Genomic DNA, 23,036 nt, shown 5'->3' with positions numbered 1-23,036 from the left:
ATGAAGTCTACATTTTATTTATTTTTACTTTATTTAGTATAATTCAAAAGAATGGCCCAAGATCAAAAATATAAAAACTCAATATAAATTATATTTTTTTCATAAAAAAATTAAAATACACACACATATATATACAAATTTAATTTTTAAAATATGTATATATAAAGTCGGTTTGGTTCGGTTTTTTCGAGTTTTTTTAGACTTGAAACCAAAACCAAACCAAATATAGTTGGTTTTTAAATTTAAAAACCAAACCAAATCAAACCAAATAAATGTCGGGTTTTTTTCGGTTTGGTTTGGTTATCGATTTGGTTTGATTTTTTGATTTTTCGTGTTCAGCCCTAGTTGTGCCTACGAAACAAACAATCCCTAAGAGCAACTAAATCCGGAAAAGTATAAAATCAGCAGCCCAACGAGGTAGACGCGGTGACGGCGACTAGTTATCGTTGGCTTTGCAAAACTCTACGAACCCAATTCTCATCTGAGCATTTGTTTCTACAGTTGATAGAGAGGCAAACTGTTGCGTTTGTTTCACACTTTTTCGCTAATTAATCAGTATTCAATTTCAAACTTACAAATTGGCTTTGATCTATTGATTTTCTGTGTTTCGTCTGAATATGTGAGAAGTGAATAACTTGTTTTAGTTTTTTCTCAATTTTGTTTTCAGTTCTTTGTTTATACATTGGAGAATCATGGGTTCTTCGACGGCGGATGCTTTTCCCCAAATTCAGGTACCCACTAAATATGTTTCTATTGTCTTGCCGAAGCACTGTACTACCTGCATCTATTTTGAGAGTGGTAATTTTTTTCCATGTAGGAGTCTTTATTTAAGGACGCTCTTGTATCTGCTCAGTTAATATTTTTCTTTTTCCACCCTCTTAATGGTGGTGTTAAGGAGCTTGACTAGATTATCATGCATAGAGGAGGACTCAATTAGGTGGAGAAACCATTTAGATGAGAGGTGCAGTTTGTCTTATTGGTTATCTTGAGTATTCCATTTCATCACGTCTACACAGGAGAGTTCCAGGCAGATGACATTCCATTGTGCAAGTTGGTACTTATGCCAGCAAGGTGGAGATATAGCCTCTGCAAAGGTATTAGGTTAAGAAGATGGATAGAATGGAAAAAAACTACTTGCAAAAGGTAGTATCCAAAGGTGTGGAGATCACGCTTCAAATCCCAGTAGTGACAAAAAGTATTAGGTGATTTCTTCTTATTTGGCTAATCCTTGGTGGACAAAATTACTCAATACCTATGTTCTATGTTGGTGGGAGATAGCAAGTACCTGATATAACAGTCAAAGTTGTTCTCGAACACCAACATTATAAAGAGAAGTTGTTGGAGGTAGAGACTTGGTTGATACAAACTATGAATAGAAAAAGGAAGACACGTGGATCTCGAGGATAGTAGAAATGTGAATAAATGCTTCTAGAGAGGTTACATTTCTATTTTCTCAAATCATAATTGCAGGATGAGACACACAAGTCAACAAATAGTCCACATTTTTGTTTATAAAAAAATTCAAGTAAGCATCGGTAATTACTCCGTTTGTTCCAATTAAATTGTCTTAGTTTGACTAGTTTAAGAAAATAAAGGAGATTTTAATTTTGCAGTTGTGTAATGTACCAAAATGCCCTTTGAATCCTGTAATCTTAAAACACACCATGTAAAACATTGGAATTAGAGATTTCCCAAGTATAGAAAGGGGCAAACCGCTTCATTTGGCTTCTAGCTATGGAAGCAGTGCTGACACAGGAAAACATGCAGAAGAGAAAGTTACTTATTAGGAACAAACAGGGACAGTCAACCATCTTTTTTTCCTTGCAAATGGGCAGATCAACTATGGAGAATATTCAACAGTTTTAGGAAGATCGCATGGGTGAAGCCAAAAAGCATAGTAGAGCTCCTAAATTGCTGATCAGTGTGGGAAATACTATAGCAAAGGAGGAGAGATGGAAGATTGTCCTAGCTTGCATATGGTGGATAGTATGGAAAGAAAGGAATCTGAGGTGTTTGAGGGCAAGAAGAACATTTTACAGATTTTTAAGATGAATTTTCTAGCTCTTTATTATTTTTGGTGTAAATAGAAAGTTTTAGGACAGAGAAGATCTTTTTGATGTTATATACTATTTGTGACAAATAGCACAAATAAGGTCTACTAGATTGTAATACTTTTTGGAAGGGGGACTACATTGATGTAGTAAACCTGTGGATATATAGATGGAAAAGTTACCATTCTCAAAGAAAAAAATATAGAAAGAGGCTTTCTTTTTGAAACAGATTGAAAAGGAAGGTAAGACACGTAACTCAAAATAGAGCATATAGCAGATCCATGTTAGTTTTAGTATTAATGCTTAGTGGATTGATTGATAATGTAATTGTATCTTATAACCAGAGTACATATTGTTATTATATTACAAGACCTTAAATAGATTTGCAAACAAAGAACTTCAATAGTGAACTCAAGGATATGAGTGGTAAACATTTTGCCATATGCCCAAGGTCGAAAATATGGAAAGAAATCTTTTACAATCACTGATGAAGGATTCCTTGAAAAGTTACTGGTCTGCAATTCATAATAAAGGTAGGATCAACTCAGTTTGGGAGTTAGAGAATGACAATTTTTTCTCAGTGAAGTCTTATTATGTAAAATGCTATCAAAGATGCGGTGATTCTCCCACGGTGTATGGATTCGTAGGATAACAAGAAAGATGTGTTGCTTTGCTTGGTTGGCAGTTAGATGAGTAATCTTGACTGCCCAAAAGTAAGGAAGAGAAAGACACCTATGTTGATACTTTATGTGCAAATATGTGCAAATTATCGAGGGAGGATGTAAACCATGCTCTTTTACATGGATTGGTGGTGCCAAGGTTGTGTTAGGAGATTTTGAGATGGTTTGGATTGACATGAACCATCTGGGAAAATGTTAAGGATCCTTTATTCAACTAGGTCGTTAGAAGGCGGATGAGAAGAATGGCGTGTGATATTGCTTCATTAGCTCTTGGTAGTTCGGAGAGAGAATTAGGCTAGATGTGAAGAAATCAAACTTGATTTTGTACATTTGAAGAATAGCCTCTTAAATTCTTTTTGGTGAACCTATGAAGTTCCTTTTTCTATTGAAGGATGGATGTCTATTGTAGAGAACCATTTATTTTTGTAGGTTTTCTGTATGTGTATTCCTCTTGTATACAGGGATTTTCTCCAATATTTATAATATATTCTTTACTTTCTCAAAAAAAAAGTTGTGAATTTGCACAATATAATAAATAGGCGCTTGGAGTTTGTTTTAAATTTAAAAAGTACTTGAAAGTTGATGTTATGTTTGTACATGCATTTCACTTGAAAAAATGTTGAAGTTGTGAAGGATTTTTTTTTTAAAGTTTGGAGTGAAAATTTGACGAAATGTATAATCAAAGAGGGTTTTGAAAATGAAACTTGGAAAAAAGCAATTTTTAATGTCCAAACAGGCCCTAATTAATCATCTCTTTTTGGTTACCTTCATGGTATATCAGGGAAGGTAAGAGAGTGCTGATTCAGTGTGCTTCTAGTGAAATACTAAAAGAAACAAACCAGGAAGGTATGTGAGTGCCAATTTTGTTTCCTTGTAGGAAGTACTAAAAGACATAGTTTCCTTGTAGGAAGTACTAAAAGACATAGTTTCCTTGTAGGAAGTACTAAAAGACACTAACTAGGAATAACGCAAGAGAGTAGTTAGAGACAAATTGAGGGTGTTATGGTTGGAAGAGGGGGATAAAATCGTTTTTTACAAGGTAGACATAGCAAGTAGGAGGAGAAACTTCATTGAATCGATGGGAAGGTGTCGTGCATGAAGGGGTGGAAGAGGTAGAAGGGGCTGTTACAGGAATCTATGCGCAGCTATTTAGGGAGGAGCCGAGACAGGTTGGAGGCCTACCATTGGGGTCCAGTGTTTCACTCCAAGTAGGGGAACAAAAGAGGGTATGGTTAGAGAGGGCTATTGAGAAAGAGGAGATTCAGAAGGCAGTGGAGTCTTTGCAGGGGACAAAGTTGGTTTTACATTTGCAGTTTTCCTAAGATGGAGACCATTGAAGCTTTTCAAGAGATGGAAGAATTCAAAAGAAGTCTTAATGCTTCTTTCATTGCCATCATTCCAAAAAGGGAGGGAGTTACGAGCATCAAGGATTACATACCTATTGGTTTAGTGGAAACATCTATAAGATTATATTTAAGGTTCTTTCTAATAGGGTAAAGTAGGTTTTGGATGAGTCACTATTTACTGCGTAGATGCTGGAAGTAGACAAATACTTGGTGCAACACTTTTTTTGGTTAAGTAATAAATTGTATTAGAAAGGCTTCAAGAAGATGCATGATTACAAAGTGACAGAACTATTTACCTTCAAAACATAACTACATGAAGCTAAAAGACTAAGCAAAAACCTGCGAAACTGTCAAAAGTATGCCACCAAGAACTCTGCTAAGTGTGAGTTAAAGAGCTAACAAAACCCAAAAAGTTATCAACACGGTTTACAGGGGTCTGTAAACAAACAAACTAAACATATGGCCTTCATTGAACTGGTAGGAGTTGAAATCCCTTCAAAACATCTGTGGTTCCTTTCTTTCCAAATACACCAAATAATAACTGCTGGGATCATACTCCAAATCCTTTTGATGTATGTGTCACCTCTCCATGGTAATCAGTTTTCTTAGGCACCTTTGATAGAGAAGGGATATGACCTATTGGCGACCAAACACGGAGCAGAAAAAATGCCAAACATCAATTGTCTTTTGGCAGTGCAGAAAGAGATGGTTGACAGACTCATTGGTCTGTTGACATAGATAGCATCTGTTGATGAGAATGATGCCTCTCTTCTTCTTGCATTTTTCTTGAGTCAGGCATGATCCTCTCAGAGCTGTCCAAGTGAAGAAGCTAACTTTTAAAAGCTTCATAGTCCTCCAAACGTGTTTCAAGGCCACTCCTCAAGCATACCATTCTGAGAGCATCCAAGTTTGTTACAGTCTTTCACAGTTAACTCACCCTACTTTAATTGCCCCACAGGATCCTATCTGAGGCATTTTAATCCTGATTGCAGTCCTCTAAAGATCCTAAGTGGTGTAGGAGGTTATTTACTTCCCAGTCTTGCAGATTTCTTCTGGAAATAGGGTTTCAACTATTGACATCTTTGTACTGACCAATGGTTGCATCTTGGTTGCTTGCTATTTGAGATAGCCTTGAAAAGCAACCTTCACGAGTAGTGTCCCCTAGCCACAAGTCTTCCCAAAATTTAATATAGAGTCCTTTGCATGTCTTGACAGAGACCTTCTGAAAGATCTCATCCTGAAGGCTGCTAATATGTTTCCCGACCCCAGCACCATGGAGCTCTCTACTTCTGATGGGATAGCCTTGAAAAGCAACCTTCACGAGTAGTGTCCCCTAGCCACAGTCTTGCAGATTTCTTCTGGAAATAGGGTTTCAACTATTGACATCTTTGTACTGACCAATGTTTGCATCTTGGTTGCTTGCTATTTGAGATAGCCTTGAAAAGCAACCTTCACGAGTAGTGTCCCCTAGCCACAAGTCTTCCCAAAATTTAATATAGAGTCCTTTGCATGTCTTGACAGAGACCTTCTGAAAGATCTCATCCTGAAGGCTGCTAATATGTTTCCCGGCCCCAGCACCATGGAGCTCTCTACTTCTGATGGGACTCCAATGATTCTGAGCCCCATCCTTGGCTAAAATGATGTCTTTACCGTACCTTATCTCCAGAGCCAATTCATTAGCAATCCTTTGTTGTGCAACTTCAAGTCTTTGATCCCAAGGCCTCTATGAGACTTAGGAAGAGTCACTTTTTGCCATTTAACTAGTGAGAATTTGTGAGATTGGCTGTTTCCTTCCGAAAGGAACTTCCTTTTGAGACTGTCAATCTGCTAAGTGATTGAGCTTGGCATAGGGCATGATGTAGGTGGGGATGCTATCAAGTACGCTGTAATTTATGTGAGTCTACCACCTAGAGAGGTATTGAATTTGCTATGTTGCAAGTTTCATCTCCATTATTTCAATGACCCCATTACAGATTTCAGTTGACTTGGAATTTAGCACCTAATTGTAATCTCAAGAAGTAAGTAGTGAGTCATCTTTGCTATTAAGTATGTCTGCCAGCTCTCTAAACTTCATTAACTGGATAAAATTTACTCCTGAGCATGTTGATATGCAAGCCAAAAATAGATTCAAAAACCATCACAATGAACTTGCTAGCTGTCTGCTCCACAAAAATCAAAGTATCAACTGCATAAAGCAAATGAAAAACAGTGACAGAAGTAGAGGGATTTCTACCCACCTGAAACACTTGAATCCATTGGAGCTCTTTAGCCTTTTCCAACAACTGAATGAGTCCCTCCACTGCAAAAATAAACAATAAGGGGAGAGTGGATCTCCGTGCCTGAGACCCTTTTGAGGGGAGAAAAAACCAACTGGACTTCTGATGATCAACACTGAACTTAATAGTTGAGATACAAAAAGGATCCACCTTATCCAACTATCTCCAAAACCCATCTTCTTCAGTAATTCAATTAAATAAGTCCAATTTAACTGATCAAAAGCCTTTTCTATGTCCAACTTACATAGAATGTCAGTTTCCCCACTTTTGAGCTTCTATTCAAGGACCTCATTGGCAATCATAAAGGCATCAATGATTTGCCTATTTTTCATGAATGAAATTTATTGACCTGAAATCAACTTGCTCACCACCCTTTTTAGCCTTTCAGCTAGAACTTTAGCCACCAGTTTGTAGACACTGCCTATCAGGCTTTTTGGCCTGAAATCTCTGAGCTCCAAGACACCTTTCTTCTTTGAAATGAGAGCAATGAAAGATGCATTGCATGACCTTACCATTTGGCAATTTTGGTGAAAATAGTAAATCCATCTGGACCTGGTGCTTTGTCTGGGGTACAAGACTTGAGTGCTGTGGAGACCTCAAGTTCACTAAAGGGTAGTTCCAGTTCCACCATTTCCTCAGAGCTTAGAGTGGAAAGATTTCCAAGAGCAACTGAAGGTCTCCATGATTCTGCCTCTTTGTATAGGTTCCGGTAAAATCCAGAACGCCTTCCTTGATAAGCCCCTTGTCATCAGTAACTTATTCCCTTATTTGCAGTTTGTCAATACTGTTTGCCTCTTCTGTGTGAGTTAGCTATTCTTTGAAAGAAATTTGTGTTCTTATCAGCCCTCCAACCAAAGGCATTTGGATTCTTGCCTCCATGAAATTTCTTCTGCAATTGCCATATGCTTCAACTCCAACTTCAAACTTAAAGATTTCAGTTTCTCCTATGTTGTGTCAACTCTATGTTTTTTAATCTGCTCTAAATATTCCAGTTCTACCAGAGTTTTACTTCTTTGATTTTCAAGTTTTCCGTAGACCTCTTTGTCCCATCTGCTTCGTCTCTTTTTAAGTTCCTTAGCTTTTGTGTTAGCACAAAATCAGGGTGCCCAAGATTCTGTAAGAGTTCCACCATTCCTTCAACATATCTAGAAAACCATCAGAGTGCAACCACATGTTTTCAAATTTAAAATATGAAGGTGTTGCTTCCAGTCCCCCACAACACTTTGGCAACTGAAGTGCCTGATTTCATATGTAAGCAAGGAGAATCAGGTATTCTGTGTAAATTAGATCTTGAGAAGACAAATGATCATGTTAATTTGACTTCACTATGATGAACATGGGTTGTGCAGGTAGATGGATAAATTGAATCAGATTTTGCATTTCAATAGTCATGTATTCTATCCTTGCTTAAAGTTATCAATGTGGTTTCTTTGTGGTGGTGGTGAGGCGGGGGCGAGTATCCTATATTGTTCATACTAGTGATGGAAGCATAGACAACAGTTGGAGGGCAAAGTACTGTGAGGGTGTCACATCTGCAAAAAACAAATGATACTTTTGTTTTTATGATGCTGATTGGTCTCAATTGTTAAACTTGAGACAAGTGCTAACCTGGTTCCACATGGAGTCGGGGGACTAAAAATTAATCTTAAAAAGGTGTTATTATTCTGTTGGTGAGGTGGAGAATATGGAGATCTTAGCATTGGTGTTATATTGCAAGGTCGAGGCTCTTCCTACTACCTATCTTGGTTTACCATTAGGAGCACCAAAGAAGCATCAAGCAACTTGGGATTCGGTAATAAAGAGGTCGAAAGAGGCTAACAAGTTGGCAAAGGATATATCGATCCGAAGAAGGAAATGGAGTGTTGAGTAAGAGTTTGTACAAAAAAGAAGTGTTGATTAAGAAAACACTATCGAGTATTTTCACATATTTTATGTCCTTAGTGTACACGCTTCAGTCAGTGCTATAGTGGAGTTGGAAAAACCCCAATGGATTTTCTAAGGGATTTGACACATGGGATGAGAGAGTTTTGTTTGGTGAAGTGGGAGACTATTACAACAGGAGTATTCCTGGTATTTTTTGCTTAATAAGAAACCAAACCAAGTTGCTTTACTAAATACTCAAACCATACCAAACTAACCTTACCTTACTTTTTATCAGTTACAATCTTGTTGGTTTTTTTCGGTTTAGCACTTTATTTTTTGTTTCATAGACAATTTCTAGTGTAAAGATTAAAAAAAATCCTAATAATTAGTGTTTTAACTGTTAGGGGTTGTTCAGTTGGTGGGATAAGGATAATAATCCCGGGATATCCCATGGGATTAGTTTATCCTATATTTGGTAATGGGTATTATTTAGTATCAGGTTTTTGTCAAAAAGATTATTTAGAGGGTGTTTGGACTAGCTTATTTTAAGTAACTTTTGGCTTTTAAGCTCTTTTTTTTATTTTTTTTATTTTTGGAGGTGTTTGGGAAAAACAAAAAGTGTTTTTAAACACCTACTTTTAGGTAAAAAAAGTACAAAAGTAAGCGAAAAGCCAAAGTTGGGTAGGCCAACTTATGGCTTTTAGCTTATAAACTATTTTAAAAAAGCCAATCCAAACACCCCCTTAGTATCATGATTATTTTAAGCTACCATTTTAGTATAAATGGTGGGATGAGTTATCTCATATAAAAACTGGATATCCCATAGTATATCCTTGTCTATCCCATCTCACCAACTAAATGACTCCTTAAAGAATTACTAATTAGTATAATAAAGGAAGTCTTATATCTAATTAACTAGTTGTTTTATATTGTGAATCCTCCAAGTAAAACTTAGTCCCTTTTTTTGGTAAGTTACAAAATATTTTATAAATAGCAAACTTGCAATAAGCCAAGTCATCAAGGCGTAATTAACTAATTACAATTTGTGTTTTTTTTGATGAAGTAATATGTTTCATCAAAAAGCATCAAGTAGATGCAAAGTTACAAGGAGCATAGTATCAAGTAACAGAATGACAAAAAGAGTATTTAGCTCAGTTCAACCCCTATACAAAGTGTTAATCTAAAACTAGGGTACTAACAAAGTCTAGAAAATGTCCAACACTCAGAATTGGGGCCAACTTTGACCAACAAAAAAGGTTAAGTAAGCATTTAGTTTTAGCCTTTAAGAGAGTGATTTGGAGTTGAGATGCTCTCAAAAAATCTCTTATTCCTTTCTGTCCCACATACATATTTATTGGCTATGTATAACAATTTAGAGGTGCCTTGTGGAGCCAAATCATCTTCCAAGGCCAAACCATGTTGTTTTTTGATCCTAAGTTATGTTGCTTAACTCTTGAAGCAAAATATATAACCTTTGCACTTCTGAATCATTAATATGCATTCTAAGAAAGAGATTCCAGCCTTGTGTTGAGCAAAATTTTGTGATTACCATATTGTGTTGAGAGGATAAGTTGTAAATATCCATGAATTGATCTTTTAGAGGGTGTGTGTCAAGCATGTGTTCTCCCAAAATATGATGCACTTGGTTGAATGTAGATTGAGTTATTTACTTAAATATCGCAGGTATATGGCAAACATTAGTCTAAGCCTAGAGTAAGGCCAACATGCTCAACATCACAGAAAGTATTAATAGGCAAAGCCACAAGGCATGGATGATCACAATAAAGGAGGCAACATGCTCAAAAGTACCCGATATTACCCGAAAATAGCCTAAAACAGGATTTCTACATTATTAGGCATAATCAAGAATCCAACCAACCCAAATTCTAACTAATCATCATGTTTTCACGAAATCAAGCTCAATCTAAGGAGAGGGAAGCCGTAACCTACCTTTAGGTCGATCGCGCACGCTCCAAATCAAGTCTCCGGAGATTTTTCCTTCCGTACGGCCTCAGAACGCTGCCACACTGTCAGAAATAGAATCACAACGTTATTACGGTTGTTTAGACACAAATTACTAAAAATAGAGACAATCAATTTCGGAGTCTAAAACGGAAATGTGGGATTGACTCCATGAAAAGGTCCTAATTAGCTCCCCAAACTTGTGTCCCAAAACAGAACACAATTCGGGGCTCGGAACAGCCCACAATTCAACATGCAAGAAAAATCACCATTAAAGCAAAGAGAACCCACAAAGGCAGCAGCTATGGCACGGAATTTACCTCAAACGGAGGATCCCCGACACTCCCCATACACTCCAATACATAGCCCCGAAGTTTCCGAACACACCAAGCTTTGAGTCACCCAATTTTGACCTCTATAGCTCCCACAATCGCACTTTGAAGTTTTATCTTCGAGTTGAAATGCGCCTGTCTTTTAAATAAAGGATCAGACAAATTTAACCTTCTCGAACGCAAGTTAAAAAAACATAATTTGACTCAAATTTGTTCCAACACATTCAGAATATGTTTCCGTACTCTCGAGCCACGAGGTGTTCTATAGACTTTGGTGCACCATGGACTCTCCTGTATGAATTTTCCCACCTGTTTCTCCTCCAAAGTGCAATTTTCCTTGTTTAATCTCCAACACAATTTCATCAAAAGACTTGCAACTTTACATTCTTGATTCCCCCTTCCCTTTTGTCATTGGTAATGTTCTTGAATTTGCATTGCAAAAAGAATTAGATTGTTTGTTGCCATGACAATAAAAAGTCTCAGCAATTTATCAATACGTTTCAATTAGGGGAAGGTGACCGGGAAGAGGATCATGGTATAAGGGTGGAGGCAGTGTGCCAAGAACACTGTTGATCAAAGTGATTCTACCAACCAAAGAAAGATGGTGTCACTGATTTATGTTTATCTCCCAAAGGTAAACCTTGGTATTTTGTAGGAAAAGATTCAATTTGCTATGCAAACTGTTGGCAAGTTTGCTAAATTTGGTGCAATATTCCCTTTGCTCTCGTTGGATTGAGCTCATCACCTATCATACCCTTGCTCCAATGCGCTTCCCACACAACATAAGTGAGTGTAGCAACACAAACCTTTTATACTTAGTTGACCCTAAACTAGAAAGTGAGTCACCCTCCAAATTGACCGTGCTTGATTCTCTTTTCATTTCGGCATATTTGGGCTATATCATTTCAATACTCATTACCATGAGGATTCATCATAATTTTTGACTATTTTTATGCTGAACAGTAACCCACTGTAACTTTCTTTGTTTAATCTGGACTTAGGACTGGTAATTTGAAGCTCACATGGGTGGAGTTACCCACCCTTGGAATCTTAAGAAAGAAAAGTAGACAAAAGAGGAAAAAATTGGGTCCACAAAACAATATGCATCTTCTACTCTATTTATGTTGCCTTGCTTCCAAAGAATTCCTTTTGCTTGTCTCTGAGTATCTTCAAACACATTGCTAAACATTCATATATACTTGATAAAAAAATAAAATAAAAATTGATACACATTCATATAGAAGCCTGCTTAGACTATCTGCCTAAAGGTCAATATTGATACATTTTCTGTAGACTTGATGGTTAGTGTTGGTTGAAAAGGAAGATCTTGTAATAAAGTAGTAAACTATGGTTTAGTTGCTAATTTGGAGGCTGGATCGCACATTAGGGTGAGGGGGGTGGGAGTGTTTGAGATTGTTAGTGTCGGATTTGGAATTTTTAATATGTTTCATGACTTTATGGTTCTTGGCATTGCAATTAATACCATCTAGATTATTGTACAGTTTGAGCAAGTCTATATGCCACCTGTATCAGTGTTGCGCTTTTCCTGTTTTTAACCCAAAAGTTATAGTAGGAAGAACTGAGCTAGAAATCTGAAGATGTGAAATAAAACCTAGAGATCTGAAGTGCCAAGCTTCTTTATCAGGTTTTAAGGGTTTATTATTTGGAAAGATAATAGAAATAAGGTTTGGATGCACGCATCATGTACTTTTAATGAAAACCCCTCTTTTAAAATTCTTCTTACTGAAAAACAAAGACACTTTTGTGTGGGTGACAACTTTTAGTTTGTAGCACACATCATAATTTGAGAGATTTTGCATTTGGCATTTGGTGTGTACCTGTTCTCCAAACCCTTTTAATTGTGGTGGTGGCGGCAGCAGGAGACATTTTCCTTCCTTTTCTTGAGTGCAAGAATAGAAAGGAAAATATGTGGGCAATGACATTTTACAAAGTATATGGGCAATGGTTGGTCCAGATGATGTTAAATGGTTGTGAAGCACAATGACTTCACCACTGGTTTTCATAAGAATACTGATTAACAATGATGGTTGTAAGAATTGTACACCATTATGGTATCTGAGGTGACATCTGGAAAACTGAATGGGGCCTGGCATGCATGTGACAAGTTGTTGGTAAAATCCTTGTTTAATCTGCCTTTGAAGAGGAAGGGCTGGACTTCCTTATAGAGTCTGTCTGGCTATTTGCATTCTGAACTTAGCATTTTCTCGTATAGATTGTTACTTGGATTCCCAACATTAATGGTAGAAAAATGTAAGAAAGAGGAAGATCCTTCATAAAGTGGCGCGTTTATGCTGAATACTGGATCCTTCTGTTACATCACAATGTGGCATCAGTATTGTAGAATAAATTAGCTTGGTTATTCCCAGATGCGCTAAGGAGCTTACAACCAGTTAGAGTGGTGGAAGAGAGGAGAGGGACAAAGCGTCAGATGATCCATCCCATACGTGGAAACATATGAATAGGAAGGTATTCAAAAAAGTCAAGGATGCCACTTGTCTGATGGAAAATATGCAAGTACCTTTTGTTCATCTTGGAGTACATAGGACATCCAATTTGTATGCACAGATTTGATGACAGTCGCTGAGAACTCTGCTTTTATTCTTCTTTCCTTTATAGCATCTCTCGTAGTCTCTAATATATGCACTTTCTTCTTTTCTCCGTAAGAAAATTATCAGTTGTCAAAGATAAGTATTATTTGCTGTTTTCTCCTGTATCACTATTCAATCATTTTCCCCATTTATAAAGAAATCAAAATTAGCAAAAACAAACACATTATACATGTATCCTATCCCATGAAATGATACATATTTTTCTGTTCATTTGACATTTTATTGTTTCTTAATGGTGTGATATAAATGACATATTGATATTATTTTGTTCAGGAAACTTTGATGGAATTTCGTGCTGGTAAAATGCTCATGGAGGGAAAAAAGGTTATCCCTGATTCACGGAAAGGACTTGTTCGTATAGGCAGGGTATGAGAAAAGAAATCATATTTGATTTGGTTTATCATTTTCCTTGCTCACTTAAGTTTGACCTCGTTTAGTTTACATGGTGGTGATCTGAAAAAATGTTGCTTGACAATTGTCTAAATATCTATTGTGAAATTAAGATGTCATTTTGATTTCTTAGGGTGAAGAGGGACTACTCCATTTTCAGTGGCTTGACCGTAATCTCAACATTGTTGAAGATGTATCCTTGTCCCAGCCAAATATTAGTGAAGTTTTCTTTGATATCGCTTCACTTTTATTTTATTGATCATTGTTCTTATTCTTGATATGGTACCATCCACAGTGATTAAACTGAAAAATCTGAAAGTTATTTCTTGACAAAAGTTGATCATAGGATCAGATTGTTTTCCCAGAGGAGGCAGTTTTTGAAAAGGTATTTCTATTCCCTGTTCCTTGTTACTTGGATCGCTGAAAAACTATTCAATCGCAACAACAATTTTTTTTATGATGATTAAGATGAAGTTCACAACATACAGAATCAATAGTGTCTAGTGACCTATGACTGACTCTAAACATAATTACCAACCTAAATATTCATTATTCACTTGCAAGAGGTTCAAACTTCCATTTGAAAAAAAATCTTTAAATTGTCATTTATAGGTTCTCACTTCAATTCATATCTGCTGCTAATACATTTTTTTCCGATACTCTTCAGGTCAATCAATCATCTGGAAGGGTTTACATTTTGAAGTTCTGTACCGATGATAGAAGGCTTTTCTTTTGGATGCAGGTCATATCTGTTGCCATAGATATTACTTTATGCTTTTGAATTATGTGATCATGCTTTGAATTTGTGATAATTTTCCTTTCATTTCTTTCCAGGAGCCAGCAGCTGACAATGATGCACAGATATGTAGCTCAGTCAACTTCTACTTGAATCAACCACTGGGTAATCGAGATTTATTCAGTTCCTGTCTTTGTGGGTTTTAATTTTCACTTTTTTTTTCCCTTTGTCTTCACTTTTAATTTGCTTTATTTCCTTTCTGAAATTTAATAACTTGAAAGTTGATTTGTTAAAGAACAATAACTTCTCCTACCAACTTAGTTTAGGATTACATGAACTCTCAACAAATATGAAGAGTTTTCAAGTTCTCAAGGCCAATATATTCTTTTACTCTCTGCCTTAAATTCTTTTCTTTCCTCTGCCTTTTGTCGATCCTGCAGACCTAAATGTATAAGCTGTCGACTAGCCATCCCCTGTTTTTTCTCCTTCTGATATAGTTTGTAATATGACAAGCTCTTCTTCACCCTTGTTTATGTGTTTCATTTTGCTTTTAGAGATTGATTTCAAATTCATAAAATTATTCATCAATTCAAGTGTCATGTTTGGTTCTTCACATTTTCGATTTATTGATTATAAATGCTGTTCTGTATCAAGCATGAATGTTTTGCCTTTAAGAACTTTAAGGGGCTAGTTTGGTAGTAGTTGACTGGTTGTAACAACATAAAGGAGCTGAAAATGGAATTCTAATTTAGGGAATGCACTCTAATATGTTGTTCTAGTAACTGCATTTATATGATGTTAATGGGCGTTTCATCTAATATAATTTCTATTAATTCCCAGAGTGGAGGTTTATTTAACATACCTATTTTAACCTTGATAAATTTTTACTTGTTTGAATAGAGTTTCCTGGTGAAGATGAGCCTGAAGTTTCAGCTCCATTACCAAATTCTGAAGATATGGTAGAAGAAGATATTTCATCGAGGTAATACTAATATCATTGAGAAGTATAAGATCTGTTTTTGATGTTGTATCTTGTTACAAAATGGGGGAGATCTACATGCTAACAAAGATTTTTAAGAACTCATGCCAATGGGTTTGCCTCAATTCATTTTTAACTGAAGAACACAAGAAACTTAGTTCGACATTGAGTCATAGTTGATTACAACAACTACTACTAAGCCTCAATCAGAATCAAGTCAGGTCGGCTATATAATTCCTCACTAACCATGCTGCTACAATTATGAACTAAGTCCTGAGACATAGTTGAATAATTTCTTTTCCTTCCTTGCATTCCCTTAAGTAGTAGTACACAGCTATCGTCATTTCTATGAAGTTGCTAGAGGCTGGAAGTGTAATCATTTAAAATGTCTGTGTGACCTCTTTCAGGGCAGGAAATTTGGTTAGTGCAAGCATGAATACTGAAGCAAGTAGCGATGTAACATCTTCAGGCCCAGTAAAGTTGTCTGATCTTCAAAGAATATTGAGTAACATAGGGTCCACAGGTTCAGTTGACTACTTGCCTCCAATTTTTTTATGTTTAAAACTCTCTAATCATTTAATCTTCATGTGGACATAATGTTATTTCTTATGGTTGGTTCAGATGAAGCTGTAGATTCTGATGCAGGTAGTCATTTGATCGACTCATACTCTCTTGTTGGTAGCTTTTTTTATTGTTGGCCAGCACACACCATTGTTCACTATTTTGTAGTTGAAAGGATGTTGATGCAGTTAAACTGTTGGTGAAATGTTGATTAAAATTAGAGTAAAGAATATTTAGCAACTGCTTATTGGTATACAGGGACTAAAAGCTTAACGTCTAATCTGCTTCCTTTTCTGCCTTTTATTTCTCTTATGAGGGTTCTCCTTCCCTTTTTTTTCATTTCATTATCCTTGCAATTGGAGAACAACATCTAAAAAATTTAAAGCCAAACAAATATGAGTACATCAATACTCTTTCACTTGAATGAAGCCCAGATCTGGACATTCATGTAATACAAAAAATGTAGCATTTACACCATTTACTTTAACTTCTTATCTTGCTGCTGTACCAGGATTGGGATTGGGAGATATTTTGAGGCCTGAGCTCATATTACCGCTGATTGAGGAAATACCACTAGAAGGACAACTAGCTTCATACTTGCCTGAGGTGAAAAATTGGCACATGTTATCCCAAACTACAAGGATTACAGTGCTGATGTTATCTTGAAAATTCTCATGTTTGTAGGGCCATTGGACACCATATGCATTAATGGAGTTGCTACAGAGTCCTCCGTTCCGTCAGCAACTAGACTCATTTACTTATGTGAGTCATCAAAATCTCATTTTTCCATTCACCTTTTTAGGTATGCTTGCAGGTCGTGTCTGTAAATTTGACTCTCTTCTCACTGCAGGTTCTTCGAACGGGACAAATAGATCTTAATCAGTTTGGAATTGATCCAAGTCAATGTAAGCAAGCATTGTTTGATGATTCATCTTGGTAGCTGAAAGGAATGAAACACACTAATAAACTAATTTCCGTTGGTCACTTAATTATTTTATATGCTACTCTCTTTCATCTCTTTTAAAACTTAATCAAGTTTGCTTGTGAGACGATGCTTATAATCACTGACCTGAATACATGATTTGCTTCCATTCTTTGGTCTCTAGAAGATATTGACCTTTTCTTTAATGGAAGATTCACTGGGTATGTTGTTGAAGATTCTTCTTCCTGAACTAATTATAATCTTCAATGATCCAAATATAATGTTACATCATCCAAATTTTTCTATATTGTAAATTTTAAGCCATTCTTTAACTACTGCTGTACTATATTTTGTAATCATGCGATAAGTGGGCAAAGTATCAAACCTTTGCCTTGTGGCAGCTTGAGCTCCGGCTCATGTGAAGTGTAACTCTGTTTATCTAATTCAGCTGCTTATACCTCTGTTTAGCAGTTCAACTGGTCCTTGCTGACTTGGTATTAAAACTTTGTTTCTAATTCATTTCTGATGCACTAGATCATGCTGGGACAACTAAATTATTGGTGCTGTTTTAGTTTTAAAATTAGTTAATTTTCATTTATCATTGCTGCAGATAAGTTGACAGTTCCATCTTTTCTCGAGGCACTGGAAGATTCTGTTTCCAACGCGTCAGGATCCAATGAATCAAGGCAGGATGAGAAGGATTTAAGATCTCAAACGTGTAACAGAAGTGATCCTATGGATGAAGGCCATTAAGATAAACAGTGCAAACCCAGACAAGATGCTGTTGTGAAGTGATCACAATGTTGATTCCCCTTGTTTATTTAGTTTAAAAGAATTGATTTCCAGATGATGTGAACATGTTACTTACAAGCACTGTAAAGAAGTACGTATTCAGGGTGACATTTCTTTGATGTAAACAAAAGTTGTGTATTGTTAGAGGTGATAGACATTCAAGTCATTTTCAATTATGAGTCCATGTATGATATTTCAGCACCAAGTTTGATGCTCTTATCGCTTTATTCATAGGATCTTGAAATTGTATTTTTCCTCTCCTATTTTCGGAGAATATATTTATAGACTGGTTGGCCAAGCATCTCGATAGCTAAAAGTGTTTTTTTTTTTTAAAAATAGTTGAAAGTGTTTATTTTAGTGAATTGAGGTATTTGATCAAGCTTTTAGAAAAACACAAGTGTTTCCGAGTAGAATCATAAATTATTTTTCAGAAGTTGAAAAGTGATGTTTCCTTCAAAAGTATTTTTGGAACCTTGACCTAATACTTATGTTGCTTTGATATTGATAAAAATACTTTTTCATTAGTCAAACATAGATTGCTATATAAACTAGGAAAACATTTCGATTAGTAGAAAAGATAACAAAAGTTGAAAGTTTTTGCCAAATAAATTATTAGCCCATGTAGATTGAAATTTGATTACATGGATTGGGGAAAGCAAAATGGTTACTTTATCAATCAATTTTAAATGGGTTGGGTATCCAATTATTTTAGGGATAATTACACTAGATAGCCATTCGGTCATTTTAATTATAAGAAAAAGGTCACTCGATCTACGTTTGTATATATTCATGTATACTCAATGTATATTTCATGTATAGAATGTATCGTAATGTATATTCAGTATATAAATCATGTATAAGTAATCTATATTATATAGTCAGTATACACTTTATATGACTTTTCGCAATCTATATTATATAGTCACTATCTATGATTTTTGGCTATTTTTTATGCAAATAAAACATGGCTATATTTGTTGTAAACTAATTAGATTATTGTATATATTTGAAATTATCCCCTTTTAAAGGAAATATTACATAAATACACAACTTATTTTATCATATTCTCTAAATTTTTCTACCATTTGAAAAAATTATAAAAAAACCCTACTCTCTCCTATTCTCAGATACATTACTATACACGATGTATCAGTCAGATACATCACTTTACGTGATGTATCGGGACGTCAGATACACTACTTTACGTGATTTAACCGTCGGATACATCACTTTGCGCAATGTATCGGTCGAATACATCACTTTACGTGATGTATTGGGATGTCAGATGTATCGAATACATCCCTTTACGCGATGTATCAGTTGGATGCATCACTTTACGCGATGTATCAGTCGGATACATCACGTATCAGGACATTTTGGGATGTATTCAAATTCCACCAAATTTAAGAAATTTTTGTAATTTGAAAAAGAATAGGGATAAAATGTAATTAGCTCTTAAAACTATATGATTTGTGTAATCCCTACTTTTTTTAAAGGTGGGCCAAATATGAATCAATTCATATTATGGAAACTTACATAGATATACTATATTAAGAAAATATTTATCATTTATAGCAAAAATATATTTTTTCACGAAACACTTATAATACAATTTTAATACATGGTACCGGAAATAATTTATAAAACACATATAATACAAGTTTTATTTTGAATAATACATTTATCACACTATAATACATTTATAATACTTTGTGTCAATTTATTACCAAACAAACATAATATATTTTAAAACACTTATAATACATTTATATTGCATGCATAATTCACTTTTAATACATAGAAAATTTATCATAGTATTGTTATGTATTGCTATAGATGGAATAAAAGTATTGCAAAAATCAGTAATTATTTATTAAAAAGTATTTTCTCTAAGTAATTTTCATATTATCCATCATAAAATATGGTTGAGGTTTGATGTCATTGGCATGATTTGGCCGTACTACATCCATTCTGAACGATGACTTTTCAAACAATCAAATTCAGAGATGAACCACTAGTTATCCAACACATAAAAAAAGAAGTCTCAGAAATGGAAAAAGCCCTAGACACCTTTCCTGCTTCAAACGAGCTTAACTATCATGGAGCGGATGAAGAAGAGCATTGTCAGCTGTTAGAAAATGAAAAGTTGCATCGAGATTCTTCTTATTTTGTATTTTCAATAGTTCACGAATGGATAGGCCTTAAAAAATATTGGGATAATTACAGTAGATGCCACTCGACCAAAGTAATTATCAAAAAAAGGTCATTCAGTGTATATTCATGTATAGAGTGTATCATAATGTCTATTCAGTGTATACCACTTGTATAAGTAATCTATATTGTATAGTCAGTATATACTTTCTATGACATTTGGCAAGCTATATTGTATAGCACGATATATTTTCTATGATTTTTGGCTATTTTTTTATGTAAATAAAACATGATTATATTTATTGTAAACTAATTAGTTTATTGTATATATTTGAAATTGTCCCAAAAATAGTTACCTCACATATTAGACTGTAGAGTACCATATTATTGCATAAACCAAGAAAGTGCTTTTATTGAGCCTACTCAAGAAATGAGTGTAAATTGAAGCCAAAATTATAGTGATGAAGAAGGAGAAGAAAATGAGAAGGGTCATGAAAAAAATGAAGTAATAATTGAAACGATTAAATTTTATTACTTAAAAATTAGGTCTTCATTATTATATTTCTTAAGATTGTATGTTTTTCTTTCATTTAACAATAGTGTCCGGATTGAAGTGTCGAAGAATAATCATATACCTTGGCTACGTGCGAAGAGTCCTCCCAAGTGCCATAGACATCCTCCCAAGTGTCAGAGACATTCTCAAAAGCATACTTGCTTTCGAGATATATCTTTCTCCTGCTTATGTTTTTACCATATGCTTTATGAATAGATGTTTGACAATCTTTGATAGAAAGTTTGAGAAGGTAACATATAAATAAAAATAATTTTAATATCCGCAATAAGCACAAAGGCTATTATATTGACATCTAGATTAAAATGACCTTAGACATACACTCATAATCTAATTGTGAGTCTCATAGTATTTTCTAATAACCCACACACTATCTTGACATTGCGTTTAATGCGACATTCATTGACAACCTTATTCCCAACTGATAAGTGGGTAAGCTACCTACTTATCTAGTTCTTAAGCTTTCATTATTGCACGTTTTCAAATGAAGAAACGTGATACTTATGGCGTTTTAGCCACAAAGGACAAACTTTTATTATTTACAGGTGTTTGGAGTGACACAAGGCAAAAAGATTCAAAAAGAAGCTGTAACTAAGCAAACAGTTCATTGCTAGAAATTGATGCTAATGTGAAGGAAGTGATGCGATCGCATGATCACATGTGACATCGCGTCACCAGTTCACAAACCATAATTTGGGGTAGAATAATTAATGAAAAAGTCAGTTATGCGATGAAGCAATGCGATCATAACTCTGGATGCGAGGCCACATGTCACCTGTCATTCAACACAAGTTGAACTCGAGGAATCATCGTGCTAAGCGATGCAATAAGCTATTGAGACTGCAACAAGTGATCCTCCGATGTAGCACGTGCACGAAGTCTATTTTGTTTGATATTTTTAAAAACTACAATTACCTGATTCTAAATTTTATTAGGGGTTCTGAATTTTAGATTTTTTAAAATTTTTCTTAGAGTCTTAAGCGTTAGTGAACAAGAGACTATAGGCGTGAATTCATTTTTTCATTTTGAGTATTAAATTTAACCTTTTGATTCTTGATTCGTGTTCTTGATTATTGAAATTATGAGTTCCTTTATTTATAATTCAGTTGACTCACTTTCTATGGGTAACTAACTCTATAAGTAGGATTGCTGAGCCCTAAAAGGAGAGTACCAATGAGATAGTTGCATAGATAGAAACTTTAGATAATAATTCTTGGGATATGATTAGTTCTTTCATTTTGTATGAATTTTAATGAAGGCCTTCATTAGAATCTGTCTGTATTCTTGACTTTCTTGGGAAAGAAGTTAAGATTAGGAATAAGAACCAAACACAAGAATTTATAACTCATGTTCCATCTAAGAATTTTGAGATCTGACAGTGATAAATGGACCTGAGACCTAAGTTAATAGTTATTATAAAAGTAACACCCAAGTGCCACGAGGACTTAGGGCAATATCTCCTAGATGGAAAGGAATGACTCTATGTTTACTCAAGAGAGTTGAACATTTTACTTCAAGATTACTTAACTAGAGTTTCATACTTGGGGTATGGTTCTTTCATTTTGTATGAATTTTAATGAAGGCCTTCATTAGAATCTGTCTATACTCTTGACTTTCTTTGGAAAGAAGTTAAGATTAGGAATAAGAACCAAACACAAGGATTTATAACTCATGTTCCATCTAAGAATTTTGAGATCTGACAGTGATAAATGGACCTGAGACCTAGGTTAATAGTTATTATAAAAGTAACACCCAAGTGCCACGAGGACTTAGGGCAATATCTCCTAGATGGACAGGAATGAATCTATGTTTACTCAAGAGAGTTGACCATTTTACTTCAAGATTACTTAACTAGAGTTTCATAAAAGCAACTAGATCAACATTATGATCCTAACTGAGAATCCACAACTTTAGTTTCACATTGCTATTGATAACAACCGAGTTTTTAGTTCTAATCACAATAAAAATCAATTTTTTTAAACAATTATTTTCTGCAAGGATATTAGAAATAAAGACCATTCGTTCTGATTATACCAAGAGTGATATTCTCACTATATTCTTTGTAAAATTCAACCCCAATCTTGTTGAATTCTATAATTAAAATATGATCTCTCTATACTTCATTGCGAGGTGTAATTTGTATGTATCAAATGTTGGCATCGTATCGAAGAATACGATCTAGAAAATTACTTTAAGTATACTTTCGACACTTGTCTTTATTTTTTATATTACTTTCATTTGTTATTTCTATGTAATCTCAAGTGAAATCAATATATGCTCGATACTAGGAGTGAAGAAAAATCTTTATTTCCTTTGAATTTTAAAATTTAAAAGACATTGAAAAACAAGAGAAAGTTACTTAAACAACTACGTCAAGCAATTGATCAACGTACATCAGAGAAGATTGAGGTTTCACGTGTTGAGGCTCAACAAAGAGTTGATCATGAAAATCAGATAAACATCAGCAAAGTTGATTTTAGAGGTGCTATCAACCTACCTCCTTTGATCGAAACTGCTTTATTTTATATCAATGCTACTATGCTCTATCTGTTGAATCAGATAGGTATATTTGGTAGTCGCAACCTAGAGGATCCTAGCAAGTTTTTGAGAGACTTCATTGGGGTCCGCTCAACATTCTCTTTTCCAGAAATCACTCAAGATGGCATTTATCTGAAAATATTCCTGTTTTCAATATAGGATGAAGCTACTACTTGACTTCGAGAACTACCATTTGGATCGATTATTACATGGACTTAGTTGACTGATGCGTTTCTTGAGAGGTTCTTCTCTCTGT

At 35.0% G+C, this 23,036-nt stretch overlaps 1 protein-coding gene across 7 annotated transcripts; it reads left to right on the top strand.

The window, feature by feature from the left end:
* Window positions 1–382: 382 nt before the first annotated feature.
* LOC129891209 (26S proteasome regulatory subunit RPN13) lies at window positions 383–17,821 on the top strand. 7 transcript variants are annotated; one of them, XM_055966493.1, is made up of 14 exons: window positions 383–512; window positions 668–731; window positions 13,414–13,506; window positions 13,664–13,723; window positions 13,877–13,915; window positions 14,198–14,272; window positions 14,365–14,431; window positions 15,167–15,248; window positions 15,653–15,768; window positions 15,867–15,890; window positions 16,318–16,412; window positions 16,491–16,568; window positions 16,657–16,711; window positions 17,339–17,821. In XM_055966493.1, exons 2-14 carry the CDS (start codon window positions 693–695, stop codon window positions 17,479–17,481), a joined length of 966 nt encoding a protein of 321 aa, XP_055822468.1. In that variant the 5' UTR covers window positions 383–512; window positions 668–692; the 3' UTR covers window positions 17,482–17,821. The 7 variants fall into 7 exon arrangements, with proteins under 7 accessions (XP_055822468.1, XP_055822470.1, XP_055822471.1 ...); XM_055966495.1 differs by having other exon boundaries at window positions 383–519; XM_055966496.1 differs by having other exon boundaries at window positions 383–524.
* Window positions 17,822–23,036: the final 5,215 nt, after the last annotated feature.

The sequence above is a fragment of the Solanum dulcamara genome, chromosome 6 (assembly GCF_947179165.1).
Source record: "Solanum dulcamara chromosome 6, daSolDulc1.2, whole genome shotgun sequence".
NCBI classification, from domain to species: domain Eukaryota; kingdom Viridiplantae; phylum Streptophyta; class Magnoliopsida; order Solanales; family Solanaceae; genus Solanum; species Solanum dulcamara.
This window is presented reverse-complemented; position numbering and strand designations above follow the sequence as displayed.